The 22,042-nt window shown below is 43.8% G+C and overlaps 1 protein-coding gene across 1 annotated transcript in view; it reads left to right on the forward strand.

Annotated features, from left to right (window-relative positions):
• Positions 1-18,788, forward strand: part of LOC118400877 (PDZ domain-containing RING finger protein 4-like) — a 100,350-nt gene extending 81,562 nt beyond the window's left edge. Inside the window, exons 5-8 of the mRNA XM_035797862.2 lie at positions 7,675-7,737; positions 9,838-9,939; positions 14,425-14,547; positions 15,535-18,788. Of these exons, the coding sequence (XP_035653755.2) occupies positions 7,675-7,737; positions 9,838-9,939; positions 14,425-14,547; positions 15,535-17,085 (1,839 nt within the window). The 3' untranslated portion in view covers positions 17,086-18,788. The remainder of the gene's footprint in view (positions 1-7,674; positions 7,738-9,837; positions 9,940-14,424; positions 14,548-15,534) is intronic.
• The last annotated feature ends 3,254 nt before the right edge of the window (positions 18,789-22,042 follow it).

The raw sequence follows: 22,042 nt of genomic DNA on the forward strand, positions 1-22,042 counted from the left end.
TGCCCAAGCCCCCCCCATTTCTCCTTCACCCAAATCTAGATAGCTGATGTAATGAAAGAGCTGCAAAATCTGGACCCCTACAAATCAGTCGGGCTAGACAATCTGGACCCTCTCTTTCTAAAATTATCCACCGAAATTGTTGCAACCCCTATTACTAGCCTGTTCAAACTCTCTTTCGTATCGTGTGAGATCCCCAAAGATTGGGTATCTGCCACGGTCATCCCCCTCTTCAAAGGGGGAGACACTCTATACCCAAACTGCTACAGACTTATATCTATCCTACCCTGCCTTTCTAAGATCTTTGAAAGCCAAGTTAAAAAAACAGATCAACGACCATTTTGAATCCCACGGTACCTTCTCCACTAGGCAATCTGGTTTCCGAGCTGGTCATGGGTGCACCTCAGCCACGTTCAAGGTCCTAAACAATATCATAACTGCACCTCGATAAGAGACAATACTGTGCACTGTATTGATTGTCCTGGCCAAGGCTTTCGACTCTGTCAATCACCACATTCTTAACGGCAGACTCAACTGCCTTAGTTTCTCAAATGACTGAGTTCAGTGTGTCAAATCGGAGGGCCTGTTGTCCGGACCTCTGGCAATTTCTATGTGGCTGCCACAGGGTTCAATTCTCAGGCTGACTATTTTCTCTGTATACATCAATGATGACACTCTTGCTGCTGGTGATTCTCTGATCCACCTCTACGCAGACGATACCATTCTGTATACTTCTGGCCGTTCTTTGGCCACTGCGTTAACTAACCTCCAGACGAGCTTCAATGCCATTACAACTCTCCTTCCGTGGCCTCGAACTGCTCTTAATGGCAAGTAAAACTAAATGCATTATCTTAAACCGATCGCTGTCCGCACCTGCCTGCTCGTCCAGCATCACTGCTCTGGACGGTTCTGACTTCGAATATGTGGACAACTATACCTAGGTGTCTGGTTAGACTGTAAATTAATCTCTACTTGCACATAAAAAAATGTACCACTATGACCTATTTATTTCCTTACCTCCCTTATCTTTCCTCATTTGCACACACTGTACATAGACTTTTTCTATTGTGTAATTGACAGTATGTTTGTTTATTCCATGTGTAACTGTGTTGTTGTTTGTGTCGGCCTGCTTTGTCGGCCTGCTTTGCTTTATCTTGGCCAAGTCGCATTTGTAAATGAGAACTTGTTCTCAACTGGCCTACCTGGTTAAATAAAGGTGAAATAAATAAATACAAATAAAAAAGGCCAGCAACACTCCGTATTATTCAGAACGTCATGTAATGACACCATATATACAGTGGTAGAAATACTTTTTGGGGGGTATCTTTACTTTACTATTTACATTTTTGGCAACTTTTACTTTTACTTCACTACATTCCTAAAGAAAATAATGGACTTCTTACTCTTACATTTTCACTGACACCCAAAAGTACTCGTTACATTTTGACAGGAAAATAGTCCAATTCACAGACTTATCAAGAGATGTCTGAGTGTTGGAGCCTGCCCCTGGCTATCCGTCAATAAAAACAAACAAGAAAAGGTTGCCCTCTGGTTTGCTTAATTTAAGGAATTTGAAATAATTTATACTTTTACTTTTGATACTTACAGTTGAAGTCGGAAGTTAACATACACTTAGGTTGGAGTCATTAAAACTTGTTTTTCAACCACTCCACAAATTTCTTGTTAACAAACTATAGTTTTGGCAAGTCGGTTAGGACATCTACTTTGTGCATGACACAAGTCATTTTTCCAACAATTGTTTACAGACAGATTATTTCACTTATAATTCACTGTACCACAATTCCAGTGGGTCAGAAATGTACATACACTAAGTACAGCTTGGAAAATTCCAGAAAATGATGTCATGGCTTTAGAAGCTTCTGATAGGCTAATCATTTGAGTCAATTGGATGTGTACCCGTGGATGAATTTCAAGGCCTACCTTCAAACTCAGTGCCTCTTTGCTTGACATCATGGGAAAATCAAAAGAATTCAGCCAAGACCTCAGAAAAAGAATTGGAGACCTCCACAAGTCTGGTTCATCCTTGGGAGCAATTTCCAAATGACTGAAGGTATCACGTTCACAATATTACGCAAGTATAAACACCATGGGAAACGTGCAAATTAATCCCAGAAAAACAGCAAAGGACCTTGTGAAGATGCCGGAGTAAAAGATCCACAGTGAAGAGTGAAGATCCACAGTAAAACGAGTCCTATATCGACATAACCTGAAAGGCCGCTCAGCAAGGACGAAGCCATTGCTCCAAAACCGCCATAAAAAAGCCAGACTACGGTTTGCAACTGCACTTGAAATCACTGGCCACTTTAATAAATGGAACACTAGTCACTTTAATCATCTTTACATATCTTGCATTACTGTAAATACTGTATCTATACTATTCTACTATATCTTAGTCTATGCTGCTCTGACATTTCTCGTCCATATATTTATACATTCTTAATTCCATTTGTTTACTTAGATTTGTTTGTAATCGGTGTATGTTGTGAAATTCTTAGATATTTCTTGTTAGATATTACTGCACTGTCGGAGCTAGAAACACAAGCATTTCGCTACACCCGCGATAACATCTGCTAAACACATGTACGTGACCAATACGATTTGATTTGATGTCATTTTTGACATTGGTGATTGTCACACAGTTGCCACATCTATGAACCCTTTACAAAGCATGACATACGGTTATAGATGCTTTGTAACAAATGTATTTAGTGCTTTTGAAGGCATTATGAAGGCTTTATGAAGACTTTTATATGTTGAACGTCATTTACAGAAGGGACCAGTTGTAGTGTGTTCATTGTGGGATCAATATTAGTTATCAGCGTCATTATAAAACACAATGACAACTGGAATTGTGTGATCACGCTATCCGCAGCCGATGTGAGTAAGACCTTTTAAACAGGTCAACATTCAAAAGGCCGCAGGGCCAGACGGACTACCAGGACGTGTACTCCGATCATGCTCTGACCAACTGGCAAGTGTATTCACTGACATTTTCTGAGTCTGTAATACCAACATGTTTGAAGCAGACCACCATGTCTTTGTGCCCAAGAATACTAAGGTAACCTGCCTAAATGACTACCGACCCGTAGCACTCACGTCTGTAGCCATGAAACGCTTTGAAAGCTGGTAATGGCTCACATCAACACCATTATCCCAGAAACCCTAGATATATAGGTCCTGTATGTCAGAAAGCTTTGTCCCGGTGATGTAGTGGGCCGTACCTCTGTAGCGCCTTACGGTCAGATGCCGAGCAGTTGCCATTCCAGGCAGTGATGCAACCAGACAGGATGATCTCGATAGTGCAGCTGTATGACTTATTGAGGATATGGGGCCCATGCCAAATCTTTTCAGTCTCCCGAGGAAGAAAAGGTGTTGTCGTGCCCTCTTCACAACTGTCTTGGTGTGTTTTGACCATGATAGTTTGTTGGTGATGTGGAAAACAAGGAACTTGAAACTCTCAACCTGCTCCACTTCAGTGGTGTTCAGCCCTCCTTTCCTGCAGTCCACAATCATCTTCTTTGTCTTGCTCACATTGAGGGGGAGGTTGTTGTCCTGGCACCATACAGCCAGGTCTCTGACCTCCTTCCTATAGGCTGTCTCATTGTTGTCGGTGATCAGGCCTACCACTTTTCTGTCGTCAGCAAACCTAATGATGGTGTTGGAGTCGTGCTTGGCCATGCAGTCATGGGTGAACAGGGAGTACAGGATGGGAATAAGCACACACTCCTGAGGAGCCTCAGTGTTGATGATCAGTGTGGCAGATGTGTTGTTGCCTGCCCTTACCACCTGGGGTGCGGCCCGTCAAGAAGTCCATTATCCAGTTGCAGTGGGAGGTGTTTAGTCCCAGGGTCCTTAGCTTAGTGATAAGCTTCATCGTTACTATGGTGTTAAACTCTGATCTGGAGTCAATGAACAGCATTCTCACGTACTTTAGCTGTTCCTTTTGTCCAGGTGGGAAAGGGTAGTGTGGAGTGCGATTGAGATTGCGTCATCTGTGGATCTGTTGGGGTGGTATGCGAATAGGAATGGGTCTAGGATTTCCGGCATGATGGTGTTGATGTGAGCCATGACCAGCCTTTCAAAGCACTTCATGGCTACCGACATGAGTGCTACGGGCTGGTAATCATTTAGGCAGGTTACCTTCGCTTTCTTGGTCACAGGGAATATGGTGGTCTGTTTGAAACATGTTGGTCTTACAGACTCGGTCAGGGAGAGGTTGAAAATATCAGGAAAGACACTTGCCCAGTGGTCCGCGCATGCTTTGAGTACACGTCCTGCTAATCCATCTGGCCCCGCGGCTTTGTGAATGTTGACCTGTTTAAAGGTCTTGCTCACATCGGCTATGGAGAGCGTGCTCACACAGTCGTCCGGAACAGCTGGTGCTCTCTTGCATGTTTCAGTGTTGCTTTCCTCGAAGTGAGCATTAAAGGCATTTTGCTCGTCTGGTAGGCTCGTGTCACTGGGCAGTTCGCTGCTGGGTTTCCCTTTGTCGTCCGTAATAGTTTTCAAGCCCTGCCACATCCGACGAGCGTGAGAGCCGGTGTAGTAGGATTCAATCTTTTTCCTGTATTGATGCTTTGCCTGTTTGATGGTTCGTCTGAGGACACAGCGGGATTTCATATAAGCTTCCGGATTAATGTCCCGCTCCTTGAAAGCGGCAGCTCCAGGCTTTAGCTCGGTGAGGATGTTGCCTGTAATCCATTGCTTCTGGTTGGGAAATGTACGTATGGTCACTGTGGAGATGATGTCGTCGATGCACTTATTGATGAAGCTGGTGACAGAAGGGGTATACACCTCAATGCAATTGGATGAATCCCGGAACATATTCCAGTCTGTGCTAGCAAAACAGTCCTGTAGCGTAGCATCCGCTGGTTGGACAGAAATTAGGTTTGACTGCATTAAAGTCCCCGGCCACTGGGAGTGCCGCTTATGGATGAGTATTTTCTTCTATGCTTTTGGCCTTACACAGCTCGTTGAGTGCGGTTTTAGTGCCAGCATCGGTTTGTGGTGGTAAATAGATGGCTACGAATAATATAGACAGTGTGGCTTACTGCTTACAGAATGAGGTATTCTATCTATTCTACCTCAGGCGAGCAATACCTCGAATGACAGGGATTCGGGCCTTGTCTCGAGAAAGCAGTATATCCTTTGTGTCGGACTCATTAAATTAAAAAAAATCTTTGTCCAGTTCAAGGTGAGTAATCGCTGCTCTGATGTCCAGAAGCTATTTTGAGTCATAAGAGACGGTAGCAGCAACATTATGTACAAAATAAGTTACAAACAATGCAGAAAAAGAACTAAGAAAACAGCGCAGTTGGTTAGGAGCCCGTTAAATTGCAGCCATCCCCTCCGGCGCCGTTATCACATGTTGTGACAGTGGGGGAATCGCAAAAGTCCTTTCCTCCTCCGTTCCTCGGGTCCCTTCTACTCCTCTCCTTAAAATATTTTTCAAGAGGGACGAAAGGAGAGAAGACGTGACACGAGAAATCAAGGACAGGCCGGAGCTAAGAGCAGAGTCCCTCCCCATCCCCAGTAATCTCAGAGCAGCCCTTTTTAAGGAACGGTCCTTTGTGACACACACACACCGGACCATCATGAAGATGGAACATTCAGGCTGGCCCAGCCATCTCAGGAGATCCTGTCTGATTGGATAGAGTAAAACAAATGGCCCCAGACGGCAGTAATTGATTGGCCGTTGAAAGAGTGGCCTGCCCTCTTCGCTCAGTATCATTAGTCAGGGAGAATCATGGGAAGGAAGAGGCATGGATGGGCCTTGTATGGATACTATGTCTCTCTGTGTCCGGTATGTTACATCTACCAATCACAACAGGGGGGATGGAGGGTGCAGGTTAGCCCAACAGGGAAATCAACAGATAAAGAAGCACACACACACACACGCACGCACACACACACACACAGTATTCCCTGATTGTGATACTTTATTGTACTTTCCCCAGACACATGTCCTGACAGGTTTGTAGCTCTGTTCATTTAGCTGCTTCAGCAGTAGGGTAAAGTGGCCTTGATACCTGAACTGGACAGATGCTATAACACATACTGACAGCTAAGGCCTTCCTCTGGCAGCAGGTGCTTCAAACCATCACCAGATGGTGTTGAAAGAGGTCCTTTGTCTAGAAGTGTTGTATAACAGTTCTTACTTCAAACCTACAGAGGTGCTCTAGAATTATATTGGGGACTAAATGATTATTGGATGTCATAAGAAATGTAGATAATGCTTTCATAGGTCAGTGGTCTCTGTAAAGTTGTATAGGTACACTACATGACCAAAAGTTTGTGAACACCTGCTCGTCGAAAATCTCATTCCAAAATCATGGGCATTAATATGGAGTTGGTCCCCTCTTTGCTGCTATAACAACCTCCGCTATTCCTGGAAGGCGTTCCACTAGATGTAGGAATATTGTTGCGGGGACTTGCTTCCATTCAGCCACAAGAGCATTAGTGAGGTCGGGGACTGATGTTGGGCGATTAGGCCTGGCTCGCAGTCGGCATTACAATTCATCTCAAAGGTGTTCAATGGGGTTGAAGTCAGGGCTCTGTGCAGGCCAGTCAAGTTCTTCCACACAGATCTCGACAAGTGAGGACCTCACTTTGTGCACCGGGGCATTGTCATGCTGAATCAGGAAAGGACCTTCCCCAAGCTGTTGCCACAAAGTTGGAAGCACAGAATCGTCTAGACTGTAATTGTATGCTGAAGCGTTAAGATTTCCCTTCACTGGAACTAAGGGGCCTAACCCGAACCATGAAAAACAGCCCCAGACCATTATTCCTCCTCCACCAAACTTTAGAGTTGGCACTATGTATTCGGACTGGTAGTGTTCTCCTGGTATCCACCAAACCCAAATTTGTCCATTGGACTGTGACACTTGCGCATGGTGATCTTAGGTTTGTGTGCGGCTGCTCAGCCATGGAAACCCATGTCATGAAGCTGCCGACAAACAGTTCTTGCGCTGACGTTGCTTCCAGAGGCAGTTTGTAACTCGAGGATAGCTTATATGTACGTGCTACGCGTTTTAGCACTCCGCGGTCTCGCTCTGTGAGCTTGTGTGGCCTACCACTTCACGGTTGCGCCGCTGTTGCTCCTAGATGTTACCACTTCACAAGAACAGTACTTATAGTTGACCGGGGCAGCTCTAGCAGAGCAGAAATTTGACAAACTGACCTGTTATTTTTTTATTTTCAAATGTATTTTTACTGTTTTTACCGTTTTCACTGTTCTATTTCTTTACTTACTTACCTACACACACACACACACATACTTTTTTTTCTTTTTCTCAGCACTATTGGTAAGTAAGCATTTCACTGCTGTATTCGGCACACGTGACAAATAAACTTTGATTTGATTTTGTTAGAAAGGTGGCATCCTATGACGATGCCACGTTGAATGTCTGTGAGCTCTTGCCAATGTTTGTCTATGGCGATTGCATGGCTGTGTGATTGATTTTATACACCTGTCAGCAATGAGTGTGGTTGAAATCGCCGAATCCAATAATTTGAAGGGGTGTCCATATACTTTTGTATTTTCAAAAGGTTATATATTTTGCGTATGAAATGTGATGGTAAGGTATTTTGGCAAACTTCCAAAAGGCAATTTTGTGTTCCCTTTGAGCATTGATTCAAACGGTCTCTCCCCATCAGGTTGGGCCAAACAGCATTGCTGCAAGGGATGGGCGCATCAGAGAAGGAGACCACATTTTACAGGTAGGAAACTATTTCTTTCTATCTTGACACTCAGCCCCTCTTTTCTCTCTCTCGTTCTTTCTCTCTCTCTCATCTCCTCTCTCTCTCATTTCTCATCAGAGGTGACATAAACACTTTTTTATTTCACCTCCCTCTGCCATTGTCTCCCAACACGAGAACCCATTCATTTTTAATGGCACCGTAGTAAAAGAGAAACTCACCCCCTCTGTGACGGTTAGCGGGGAGGAAATGTCCCTCTGGCTGTTTTAGTTACCGACTCAGCATTCGGCTGGGCTTTTTAACAGCCGTAAGAGCAGTTTAAGGATGCACCGTGCTCCAGATATACCCCCCACCTGCTTCTGGGTAACACACTCGCACATCCGCAAGAATGCACACACACCAGATCTCTTCCCTTTCTACACACACGCACACCCCGGAGGTAGACTGAGAGGCTCTCCATGTTATTACCCCTCAGCTCCATCCCTGGGCCAGGGAGGGTCGGTGGACCCTGGAGGCTACTAGTACCCCCTCCAAAGACAGTCTTCTGGTGGGTTTAGAGACACAAACAACAGAGTCAGTGGAGCTGTATGGACCATTATGATGTTATTGAAGAGGGGGGTTGTGAGCTTTGCTCTCTTGTAGGGGGAAGAGTGGAAAACAGGGAATGTTTTAAGGTATAATCGAGGGGTTGGTGTTTTGGGAGGTAGGGATAAAGTAAGGTCATATATTTGGGGAGAGACAGATTGAGGGCTTCGTGGAGAGAGATGGATAGTCATGTTTTGGGAGGTTAATGTTGTAAGGACTTACGTTTTTTTAAGTCATGTTTTAAAATACAAATCTGAGCAGTAGATCTCAGAATGGGATCTCGGCTCGGGGAAGATTGGTGATCACTGGTATTAAGTGTAAGTGTTCCGTAGAGTCTGAGAGCAGTAATGGTTTTGGGAGGCAGAGCCACAAGGTTGTTACAGTAATGTGGGTGAGAGTGCTGGAGACAGTGGAGAAATGCTTTTGAGGAGAATGGCAGAAGTAGACGGTAATGTCTTTTAGAGAGTGGTCTGTTTTCAGTCAGAGTGAACTCTCAGAAACAACAGAGTGATGTGTTTCTGAATAAGGGTTAATGAGTCAGAGAGAGAGAGAGAGAGAGAGAGAGAAAGAGAGAGAGCGAGGGAGGGAGGGAGGTGTGTACACGGTGCAGTCATGAGAGGAAGAAGATTGAGCGTAGGGTAAGCACAGTTTTTTTGTTGCAGAGAGATAATGTACGGCCGGGGCTAGCTGCTTCCCTAATTGTCTGTCGCGTGGCGCCTTGTCCATGTGTGCGCACGTGTCCTTCGTGCATTGTAGGTCATAATGTGTTGTGCGATTGCATTGAGCTTCGAGGCAAAGCGAGGGGAGAGGGGTTTGGGTTAGTGGCTGTGATCCATGCCTCCACCCCAAGCAGCCCTTTACTATTATCCCATGCTGACAGGGCCATTACTCTGGTCAGTGGAAGACGGACGCCCCCCTGTCACGGCTCAGTTAATTGTGTGGGGCGTCTGTATGTATGAATGTGTGTCGCTTCCAGATGCTGGATGCTTTCAGGAGCAGAGCATTTCTAGTGCAGACGATTGGTCCATAGACCACTGTCCCATTCACGATCAATCCAGCCAGCCTGGCCTGCTATGAAATACTGACTGGACACTGACTGGACTTCATAGATCCCCTGGAAGGAGGAGAGACAGGGCCTTTAGCTGTCTGCCAGCTGGGCTCTTTCTACAGTGTTAGACTGAGATAAAGAAAAAGGGGAAAAAAAAGGAAAGTGGCCCTTCCCTTTGTGTGTGTGTGTGTTCTAGCGCGTGTATGTGCGCATGTGAGTTATAACAGGACAGTGTGTGATATACTGTATATTGTGACTCCTGCCTCCACTTCAGGTTGCAACTGCTCTCTCTCTCTCTCTCTCTCTCTCTCTCTCTCTCTCTCTCTCTCTCTCTCTCTCTCTCTCTCTCTCTCTCTCTCTCTCTCTCTCTCTCTCTCTCTCTCTCTCTCTCTCCCTCTCTCCCTCTCTCCCTCTCTCCCTCTCTCTCTCTGCGGCAGTGTCTCTCCAGTGCGTTTGTGTATGAATAACAGTGTGTGTTGTTTCCACAGATCAATGGTCAGGATGTGCAGGACAGAGAGGAGGCTGTAGCTGTGCTCTCCAGTGAAGACACAAGGAGCATCGTACTGCTGGTCGCCAGGCCCGAGTTACAGGTGATGAGCTTTATACCACCACTGATGAAGTTGAAGGAATTGTTTTCAGGTTATTTTTTTTTTTTACTCCAGTCCTAATAGTTTACTAATCTGGAGAGATGTATTGTAAACTATTCCTTTAACGGTAAGCACAGGTCCATACTGTAGGTCCGTAGGATCAATACACCAGTCATTAAGAGGTCTTTTTATTCATGACACTCGGAGTTAACATACGTGACACCCAAAACACAGCCCTAAGGCTGCACATAATACCACTTACGTTTCTTAGATGAAACAGTACACGTCCCTGTATAAACACCACCGCACATCATGTGTATTTTTTTTTATATAGTGCCGGCCGCTGTAATTGACTTCCAACAGTACGCCATAAAAACTAATGGCATGCTAATATGCAGTGAGTTCAGGCCCGAGGCCATGGCGAAACGGTGTGTGTGCGTGTGCGTGCACGTGCGTGCGTAGGGCTGTGGCGGTCGTGAAGTTTTTTGTCAGCTGGTAACTGTCAAACCAAATATCTCCAGGTCTCACAGTAATTGACCGTTAATTAACATAAACTTGTTTGGCATCTCTGGGCTTCCACGCACAGCCCACAAGCCACTGATGCAGACCTTTGAAACATCTACATTTTAAAAAGTCGTATACATCTATTTAATAATAGCCGACACCGTCACAATAAATCCGTTATTTGATTTGATTTGATTTCTAATGCATTCTAAGGCAGCATGATGTGACTCAAATGACGATTTGAAAAAAAGTAGCATGAAAGGCATGCGCTCTGCTCTGTTTCTTTTGCAGGCCGCACATGCTACATCAGTCGGTCATTCACAATTTGACAAGCACTTGATAATATTCTCACCCATCAGACTATTCTCTCTCTATTTTCATTCGGGCTTTACAAGTAGCCTACTGTATGTGTGTAATAATTTTTTATAAAAAAAAAACATGTTATTGGTAGCCTGCCCTCAAATAGCGAATGGATGAAAGCGCTTCCTGTGCCAGGTAGGCTACACCAGTTTTAAAGTAGATTAATGTGCCTAATTTAAAAAAGAATTTAAGCACAAAAAAGCTGGGATCCTCTTTTAAGATACTGTCGTGGCCAGTCAAAACCCTGTTTTCTCCAATGCGATTGCGCAATTGACTGGGCTTGTAAGAACACATGTGTCTCTAGGCTCTGCAGGCTATGGGCTCTCCAACCCTGTTCCAGGGATCCTAAGCCTATAGGTTAAGTTTAGAGTGATTTGGCCACTTTAGTTGTGCTACAAACCTTATCAAAACATATAGGCCTATGGGCTCGGCTACATGATGCTTGTGAATATGATTTGACAAAATCGCAAAACAATGCAAACCGCTGTTTTTTTGCCGTAGACGGCACATGCTGGGCATCATTCACAAGTGATAAACCCATCCAATTAGTGCTTGGCAATATGGCCGAAATATCATATCACGATATATATATATATATATATATATATATTTTTTTTTTTTAAATACAGTGTAGTGTAGTGATATTTGATGGTATTTTATGTTTGTGATTAATAAAAGTTATACAGTATGTATGCTCTATGAGTAGTTCATGACCCTAGGGTGGCAACACATAAATAAGTGATTTCAACAGGGCTTTCTACATTCTGACTGTTTTACACTATTCAATCGAACTTCAAACAAAAATGATTTTCATCAATTCATACCATTTCTGTAGTTATGGGAATCGTGTCATCATTTCCACACTGTGCCACGCAGGGCTGCATGATATGGGCAAAACATTGAGGTCTAGTTCATTGGTGAACTGTTGCAATCATGGAAATATAATTATTATTTACATTTTAGAAAATTTAGCAGACACTCTTATCCAGAGCGACTTATAGTAGTGAATATATACATACTTTATGTCAGTCAAATCCACAACCCTGGCATTGCAAGTGCAATGCTCTACCAACTGAGCTACTACACGGGACTATTCTAATTCTATAGTTGTAATATAGTGGGCAGCACCTTGAATGTTTATGACAATGAATGAAAAAGCCAGGGAGGAAAATATTGACAGGGTAGGAACCAAAGTGTTGGTCAATGTTTCCAGGGGACCCTAATTAGATGTTACATCTAATGTTGTTTTCTTATCTCGTGTATCTACCCAGCTAGTAAAAATATTCATGTTTCGCCTATTTCGCTCTCATTTAAGATACCGTTGCACAAACAATATGCTTATCTAGGCCTACACCCGCACTGGTACCAGGCTGTATTACAGGGGTTCCCAAACTTTTTTGTCCCACAAGCTCATTTTATATCTGAAAACCCAAACCATGTGGAAAAAAATGAGGATGTAATTAACAGCCAATGTTTATCTTTTCATTTGGGCCTATGGCAGTCATTGCAAATTAGTCTAACACAATGTATCTTCTCTAACCAACACTAATGAGATGGGTGCGCTTGATGTGTGTCGCGTCAGAGCTTCTCAAAGTCATGGGGCGTGGTCGGGCATGCGCACCTCATCTCTGCGGTCACATCGTACCGGGATCAATATTTGGTTTTAATGCAGCCAAATTCACTGAATCCAGCTTCACACAGATATGAGCTGGCGAACGGTATGATGAGTTTTATGGTGATTTCAAGACAACTGGGATGTCTGAAAAGTACAAGGTCAAATCGTGACGTCAGTGATCGTCAGGTCAGACTTTTGGAGCTCTAGAAACAGACACGAGTTCCCGAGTTGGAATTCCAAATTGGATGACAGTTCAAAATATTCATCCTACAATGTGATTTTCTGGATTTTTTTCTCAATTTGACTGTCATAGTTGAAGTGTACCTATGATGAACATTACAGGCCTCTCTCATCTTTTTAGGTGGGAGAACTTGCACAATTGTTGGCTGACTAAATACATTTTTGCCCCACTGTCTATATGCAGTTGAAGTCAGAAGATTACATACACCTTAGCCAAATATATTTAAACTCAGTTTTTCACAATTCCTGACATTTAATCGGAGTAAAAACTCCCTGTCTTGGGTCAGTTAGGATCACCACTTAATTTTAAGAATGTGAAATGTCAGAATAATAGTAGAGCAAATGATTTATTTCAGCTTTTATTTCGTTCATCATTCCCAGTGGGTCAGAAGTTTACATAAACTCAATTAGTATTTGGTACCATTGCTTTTAAATTGTTTAACTTGGGTCAAACATTTCGGGTAGCCTTCCACAAGCTTCCCATAATAAGTTGGGTGAATTTTGGCCCATTCCTCCTGAGCTGGTGTAACTGAGTCAGGTTTGTTGGCCTCCTTGCTCGCGCACATTTTTTCAGTTCTGCCCACACATTTTCTGTAGGCTTGAGGTCAGGGCTTTGTGATGGCCACTCTAAAACTATGACTTTGTTGTCCTTAAGCCATTTTGCCTCAACTTTGGAAGTATGCTTGGTGTCATTGTCCATTTGAAAGACCAATTTGCGACCAAGCTTTAACTTCCTGACTGATGTCTTGAGATGTTGCTTCAATATATCCCCATAATTTTCATACCTCATGATGCCATCTATTTTGTGAAGTGCACCACAAAATTGAAGTGAAGTGCAATGAGCCATAATGGACTCTCTACCTTCCCCTTTTGGTAATTAAATATGCCTCTCATAATACATCTAAAGTCTTGGCTGTGATATGGATCCCATTTGGTTTGAGTCAAGCAGACAAAGTGCTGATGAATGACATTGAGGAACCAGATCAGAGGTCAAGATCCTCTGTTCATTGAAATATATTGACTTCATCTATATGTGTGGTCAGGCAGGGATATCTGATGGGGACATTGTTTTTTATTTATTTGTATTATTATTATTTTTTTACCCCTTTTTCGTGGTATCCATTTGTTGTAGTAGCTACTATCTTGTCTCATCGCTACAACTCCCGTACGGGCTCGGGAGAGACGAATGTTGAAAGTCATGCGTCCTCCGATACACAACCCAACCAGCCGCACTGCTTCTTAACACAGCGCACATCCAACCCGGAAGCCAGCCGCACCAATGTGCCGGAGGAAACACCGTGTACCTGGCAACCTTGGTTAGTGCGCACTGCGCCCGTCCCGCCACAGGAGTCGCCGGTGCGCGATGAGACAAGGACATCCCTACCGACCAAGCACTCCCTAACCCAGACGACGCTAGGCCAATTGTGCGTCGCCCCAGGGACCTCCCGGTCGCGGCCGGTTACGACAGAGCCTGGGCGCGAACCCAGAGTCTCTGATGGCACAGCTGGCGCTGCAGTACAGCGCCCTTAACCACTGCGCCATCCGGGAGGCCGATGGGGACATTGTTATTGATCTATCAACAGTTTTATAATGCTTTCAGCTATTGCAACACAAAAACTCCATGACGTGTGTCTTATTGTGGATCTCGACTGGCCAGTTGGTGTAAGCCAGGGCTTCTCATATTCTGGTTTTAATCCTTCTCTCTCTTTTCTCTCCATCTTTATTTCACTCTCCCTTGCCCCCCCCCATCTCTCCCTTTCTATCTCTAGCTAGAGGAGGCGTGGTTGGATGATGAACACAGTGAGTTCCTGGAGCAGTTGAAGATGGAGATGTTGGAGGAGCAGCAGAGAGAAGAGATGGAGCTGGAGGCACTACAGGAAGAACAGGAGCAGGTGAGACCCACAGGGACAGACCAAAGTGTTTATTCTCTCATTTTGTATACAGAGCTTTTACCTGAGGAACAAGTACGGTCCCACAACCCTAGGGTCAAACCAAAGAGTAGACCATGGAAACCAACAATCTCAGAGTGTATACTTAAGGCATAATGCTACTACATGACTATGTAAAGACTTGACTGAATGACAGTCATTACTGGTTTCAAGAGAAAGGCTGTTGTAGTTTGAAATAATCTGTAACGTTAGGTGGAACGGATGAGATTATACCAAACTGTGTATTGAGGTTCTTTCAAATCTGATGGCAATATCTAATAATATAGTTTGAAAGCTTTATTAATATGGAAGAGGGTGAGGAGCATTTTGAACCCCAAAGATTGGGGACCACAATTTAAAATCTTAGGTGTTTTTTTAGATTAGCAAATATGTAAATGGGTAGATAGGGAAGTTCAAAAGACTGCAAAGCATGGGGAAGAAACGACAATTCCCAGCGTGGCAGAGTAGTGGTACAGAACTCCACAAGAATGGAGGGAATCCCAGTGGAGAACCCAAAGCACTGACTTTTTCAAAACTATTTCAGTCTTTAGAAATTTCAGAAATTTCAAATAGTTATGAATATCATTTCCTTTGTTCTAAAATTCCCAGTTTCCACAAAGTTGTACACAAGAGACCTATGCACTTCAAGTTGTTTTGTTTTTTTACAGATATTTGTTTACAGATACAGTAGTATGTTAATTTGATCACACTGTTGACAGATAGTTTTCCTGCAGTCAACTCTGGACCTCGAAGTCAGTTTCATTGCTTTTTTAAATCTAATCAAGGACCAATTTAGACCTGGCACACCAGGAGTGTGCAATTAATTATCAGGTAGAACAGAAAACCAGCAGGCTTCGGACCTCATAGGCCATAGGGTAAGAGTTGAATAGCCCTGGTGTAGACCGTCTTTTAGCTTTTTTTTACTGAAAAACTTGATATATTTTCTTTCAGCCCAGAGGAACACAAGAGGATGACATCACTGCCACCTGTTCCTCCCTAACTCAGGACAAGGACAGTGAGCTGGGGATGTCTGACCACAATGCCCTTCTAACCCACATCCAGAGACGACTGTCCCAGTGCCTGAGGGATAGACAGGACACTGGGCATCATCGTTTGGACGAAGAAGAGGAGGAAGAGGAGTTGGAGGAGGGTGACCGCTTCCAGCAGCTCCTGGAGCTGAAGTGTCAGATCCGTAACAGTGGGGAGTACGACCTGTTCTACAGCAGACACAGCACCATCGAATGTAGTCTGGGAGAGCCGGCTGGCGGCATGCAGCATGAGCTCCGCATGCTCAACGAGGAGCTCTGCAGCATTGAGCTTGAGTGTCAGAACATCATGCAGGCCCACAAGCTCCGCAAGGGACCGGGGGGGACCCAGAGAGACCAGGTGCAGCAGGTGTCAACCATAACCAGCCACCCAGTGCCCAAGGACCAAAGCTTCCTCCGAGGCAGCAGGGACTCGCCCAGCAGGGGCAAGCTGGCTGACATCAACAAGCGCCAAGAGAAACCGGAGAAGTCAGACAAGGACAGCTCGAGCGCCTACAACACGGCAGAGAGCTCGCGCAGCACGCCGCTGGCCATGGACCGATCCCCCGAGCACTCCCTCCAGAGGAGGATGGTCACCATCACCAACCAGAGGAACCTCCGCAGCAGCCTGGCAAGCCTTCATGCCACAGCCAGCCCCAGTCCTAGCCCCAGCCCAACACAACGGTCGCTCCACCGAACCCCCATCCCAGGCAAGGACAGTAGCCCCGACCACAGCCCCAACCGCTACGAGTCGGACCAGACTGCCCCGGCAGACGATGAAAGGAGCGGGAATGGGAAGGTGAAGCCTCAGCATCCTCCTAGGGCTTCCCAGATCCCTTACCTCTCCCCGTCCCGTAGCTCCCAGCATAGGCAGCCCAACACCAACATACCGGCACACTACCAGAGCTACATGCAGCTGATCCAGCAGCGCTCGGCCGTGGAGTACGCTCAGAGCCAGCTCAGCCTGCTCAGCGTGGTCAAGGAGCCCCAGTTGATCCCCGCCAGCGAGCCCAAGATGGAGTGGAAGGTCAAGATCCGTTCCGATGGCACGCGCTACATCACAAAGAGACCCATCAGGGACAAGATCCTGCGGGAACGCGCCCTCAAGATCAAGGAGGAGCGCAGCGGCGGGATGACCACGGACGACGACGCTATGTCCGAGATGAAGATGGGGCGGTACTGGAGTAAAGAGGAGAGGAAGCAGCATCTGGTCAGGGCTAAAGAACAGCGGAGGAGACGAGAGTTCATGCAGCGGAGCAGGCTGGAGAGCCTGAGGGAGAGTCCTCAGAGCAGCAGCGAAGGACGCAAGGAGGTCAGCATCATCGAACTGAGCCACAGGAAGATGATGAAGAAGCGCAACAAGAAGATCCTGGACAACTGGATGACCATTCAGGAACTGATGACTCACGGGGCCAAGGCCCCTGATGACCCCAGGGCCAAAGTACATAACGCCTTCCTGTCGGTCACCACTGTATAATATACAACAAACACAATCTACAGCAGTGTTTCTCAACCTTATTCATACCAGGGGCCAGCAAGCTATGGTTCTTACCTTCTTGGAAGGCAGCTTATATTAATAGGGACTAACATGAGAACTGACTAAAAAATTTGTTTCAGTTATTAAACATCTTAGGGACCGGTCGGCAACATCCCAGGGACTGTTCCTAGCCCTTAGACCAGAGGTTGAGAAATACTGATCTAGCTACAGTACCCCATGTGGTATAATATACTTGCCTCGTTCAATGTGGCATTTTTATGAGGACGATAGGAATATTTTCACAACTTTGTTACCCGAAAAAAATAGCATTTTGTAAAGAATTTTAACCAATGTCAATTTTGTTTATATTTTTTTCATGTTTTTCATGTCACCCTCTTCCAGATCCAGAAGCACTTTTGTATGAGATTACTGTGCAATTATCTTTCTTAGTTGATCGTTTTCTTAGTTCATCCTGTGAAAATGTTAAATTATTTTCATATTTCTGTTCTGTTATGCAGTGATTCCAACCCACGCAGATCAGGGGACTTGGACTCCCTCAGGGGGGAGACATGTTGAATTGAATGTACAGTACGGAAATGTATTGTAATCCTACTTCTTGCCGGTCTAGATTTGATGAACCAGCCATTAGATTTATCGTTCAGGACTTTCTACAAATGTCACAGATACATTCAGAACTTTCGGCCAATTCCACACGAGCACATACGACTTCAACTACAACCACTGATTTACCAAATATAATGACATTTGATAACGATAACTTGGACTGAATGCATACAGCTTCTACCTGCATATTCTAAGGGAACCAATGTTGAGATAGACAGATAGATACATTAGCTAAGGACTGGACTACCTGACCTATACCGTTTACAGTATGGATCATCTAAGCTTTTAATGCCAAGAATGTATCCCCATTCCAAAACAAAGGACCATTTGCAATTTCCTTTGCAATCATTTTAATTGCAAAGGATTATTTTATTCCAAGAGGCTATGAAGACTAGCTGTGATATGTTGCAGCCAACAATTACTCTGCAGTGCATCAGGAGTTCTTCCAATGTAATACTGGTAAAACCCTCTTTCATAAGATTTTGCATATTTATGTTTACATAATCCTTTATTTTCCACACAGTAGGTATTGTACAATGTTAATGTTTCTCAACAAAGCCTTAAACAGTTGCCAATTAGATTCATGTAACTTTGTTGTGGCAAGAAATTCGTTATGAGCTGTCTATGGTTCTCTGTTGCAGCTCAAAATGGTTCAAACTTGAAGCTCAGGCTTCGCTTCATGTTTTTAACAACGTCGGCTCATTTCAGAGCCCACACACACTCTGTATGCTTGTACTTACTAGTTATGGATTGGATGATTGCCAGTGAGCAGGACTCATAACTTGGCAGTACATTTTCCAATTGTGAAATCAGGTTTTGCGTATGTATAACTGCATACTTGTCAGTCTGGTTCTGTGTACAGTAGAATACATACTTGTTTCAAACAGCTCATTTTCAGTTTAAATATTGTGAATGTGAACTTTGAAACCAACTCCTGTATTTGTTTCAAGTCAATGTCAATGGTCTTATTTCAAGTAATATGTAGTTGGCACACTTGTAGCCAGGTAAACGTGTGGTATAATTGTGATCATTGAAAAATGACATGAGAATAAATGAGTTTTTTTTCTTTCTTTATGGAACGTTTGCAGTAATGCTTTGACTGTCCTTCAGTCTGGTTCTTCATTCACAACACATCACGGTGCTTGGAAGCCAATTATGTGTGAAATGACTGTTAAAGTATAAGGTTTCAAACAGCAACAGTATATGTGATTGAGCTCTAACAAGCAGAAAATCCAGACTTTAGACTTTAAAATTGCTTTTAGTTTTCTTGGTTAACTCAAATAGAAAACGTTATGTCAAATTCATAAATTAAGTTGTGAATCTTCAAGCATCATTATCTCGTGCAGTTTTACTGAGATTACTCACAGTTCATAATGAAAATAGAGTATCTTCATGCATCTTGCATTTCTTGGGGAAGTCATTGTCAAGAGATTATTTCACATAAGAACAGTCTGACAAATTGTTTTTGGAAAAGAACGGGCTTGTTCATTGGACTCATTTACACCTCAAATGTCTCCCTCTGAAATAGATCTCTCCTTTTGTTTAATATTAACAATTAAAAATATCACCTTCCACTCGGATGGCTCTGAGTTCATTAAAATATATCAACCACTGAATCATTTCAATGGCCTGTCATGAAGTATAAGGGGAACGCTTTGGGATACTCCAACCATTCCTCAAATTATCTTTCGATATGAACCGTTTGTCGTCTATGGTTGAAATTGAAGTGTCACGCATACTCGCCTCAAGACTTACTTTATACTCATGGGTTTTGCAGTTATAATTGAAACCCTCTTTCGTTTTTCAGAGACTGAGCTATCCATATTGGTACAATAAAGACATAAGTCTCCCCTGAAGTTAAAGGAAAGGAGTTTCATTTACTCACAAGCATATAAGTCGAAACTCTCCCCTTATTTCTCTACGGACATTTACCCTGACACTCCGTATCTCTTCCCTCCTTCCATGACTTTCTTCATTAGTGCCACTAGTCCTGAACATACATGTCTTCCTGTTGACACTTTCTCAGCACGTGTCACTAATATCGGAAGACTTGAACCAAGAAGATGACCAATTATTAAACATTTTGCGTTTGTAGTAAAAAAAAAGACGGCAATTAGTGCCTATAAACTCTATAACAGGCAACATGTTTCTCTTTCCAGGTGATCAACAAACAAAATATGATACACGTGAATATTCAATACATAAATGTGCTTCTCATAAACAGTTTGGCAAAACATTGTCTGGTCATTTATGGTAATACGCAAGGCTTTTGGTGAAGTGACGGAGGACATAAGACAACTATCACATGTCCTCGACCTTCTCTTTGACGCACGTGGAGGAGTGTGGAGGAGTAATATGTCGTTGGCACACTTGTAGCCAGGTAAACTTGTGGTATAATTGTGATCATTGAAAAATGACATGAGAATTTTAAAAAATGTTTATTTCTTTATGGAACGTTTGCAGTAATGCTTTGACTGTCCTTCAGTCTGGTTTTTTATTCACAACACATCACGGTGCTTGGAAGCCAATTATGTGTGAAATGACTGTTAAAAGTATAGGGTTTCAAACAGCAACAGTATATGTGATGGAAGTGCGGAGGAAAAGCAACGACGCAGTTCGAGGTTTTACCACCTTCCTTGAAGCGCAGGCTATCGAAAGTATTTAAAAAACGCAAACACAGAGGTACATGCATCAGTATAACCTGGCTGAAGGTACTTTAATCAGCACAGGACCTTGCTGTCATTTTACCTGACCAGAGTGAAGTTGAAGTAGGCCTACACAGGTAGAACACAAGAATAAGTAACCTGAAACAAAGAATTCACGGGCTTTTCATTATGAATGCAATTAACCAATAGGAAGAAGACGTGTCTATAATGAACCATTAACATTAAACCGTCTGGAATTCTTCAATCTTCAGCTCGTCAACATACCTCCATTACAATGAGCACACATATCAATAAATGTGCTTACCATGCTTTAAGCATAAATAGACAAGAGGCTTCCAACATGAACTCCCCCCGGAAATGATCAACTTTAGCTATACCCATACTACTGATTAACCCAGGCACTTTGGAACGCCCCCTCTGTCTTGACCATCAAACCCAAATCAGGAAATGAACAAAACCCTCTTCGATCAACGAGGAAAAAACAAGGTAAGCATGTACATTTATTTTGATTAGCGTACACATTTTCATTAATACACTTGATCACATTGTAGTTGTAACCTCTGATCGATAACAAAAACATTATTGACATAAAGAGCTATATACTGGGCCAAGTACAACAACAGGTTCTGCATGCCCAAACTAATTGTGGGCATGCGACCACAATTCTAATAAGCTAGATGTTTATCTTTCCAGGTGATTGACAATCAAAAGGACAACGCTATCCATACATAAATATTCAATGCATGTTCTTCTCTTAAACATGTTTTGTAAACATGGCATGTTTACTATAGTAATAGGCAATGCTTCAAGATAAAGTGACGGTGGACATAGGACAACCATTATAATGCCCGATACATTGCTTCATTTTAAGTAGTACACTAGCCACAGTATGATGCTGAGCTGAGAGCACATCACACCATCACATTCAGGGTGACTTTGAGATGAAGTCTGTCCTCCCTCGTAATGAATACCGGCCATTCCAACCAACGGGCACACACACTAAAACCATTTACACAATGACTGAACGTTAAGCTCCAGACCTTGGATTGAAATTTACACTCCCTCGCACCAACCCTAAGGCCCATTCCCCATCTCTCATTTGTTAATTCACATTGTCTATACAGACAGAGACCATTAAAATGCCATCGAAACACCACTGAATAGGCGCGTGGGTTGCACCAACTGGCAAGGGCCGCCGAAATCGAGCGCTAGACACACACACAGCGCTAGGCAAGCCCTTTGGAAACCTGCTAATTAACTTCATGGGCGAAGAAGCCCCCTGAAAGACCCAAGTGCGTTCTAAATGGCACCCTATTCCCTATAAAGTGCACTACTATTGACCAAAGCTCTGGTCAAAAGTAGTGCACTATAAAGGGAATATGGGTGCCCTTTGGGACGCTCTATCATTCAGGTGTAATTAAAACTTGAGTCTAGTGACAGCACTGGCATTTGTCAGAGCCCATCCAGTGGTTCAAATGTCAAACAGATAGCAGCACCATCGACACTGGCTCACTGCCATCTCCTCAGCTATAATACATACGCACACACGGACTAGGGAATGAAATGAAGCTCTGGTATTTCAGCCAGACCGGCCCACTACTGCTGTACCACACCGGGCCCCAGCCACACTGCTTTGTAGATAATGAAGTCCTGAGTTCTATGTTAAT

This window comes from Oncorhynchus keta, chromosome 22, assembly GCF_023373465.1.
Source record: "Oncorhynchus keta strain PuntledgeMale-10-30-2019 chromosome 22, Oket_V2, whole genome shotgun sequence".
NCBI lineage: Eukaryota > Metazoa > Chordata > Actinopteri > Salmoniformes > Salmonidae > Oncorhynchus > Oncorhynchus keta.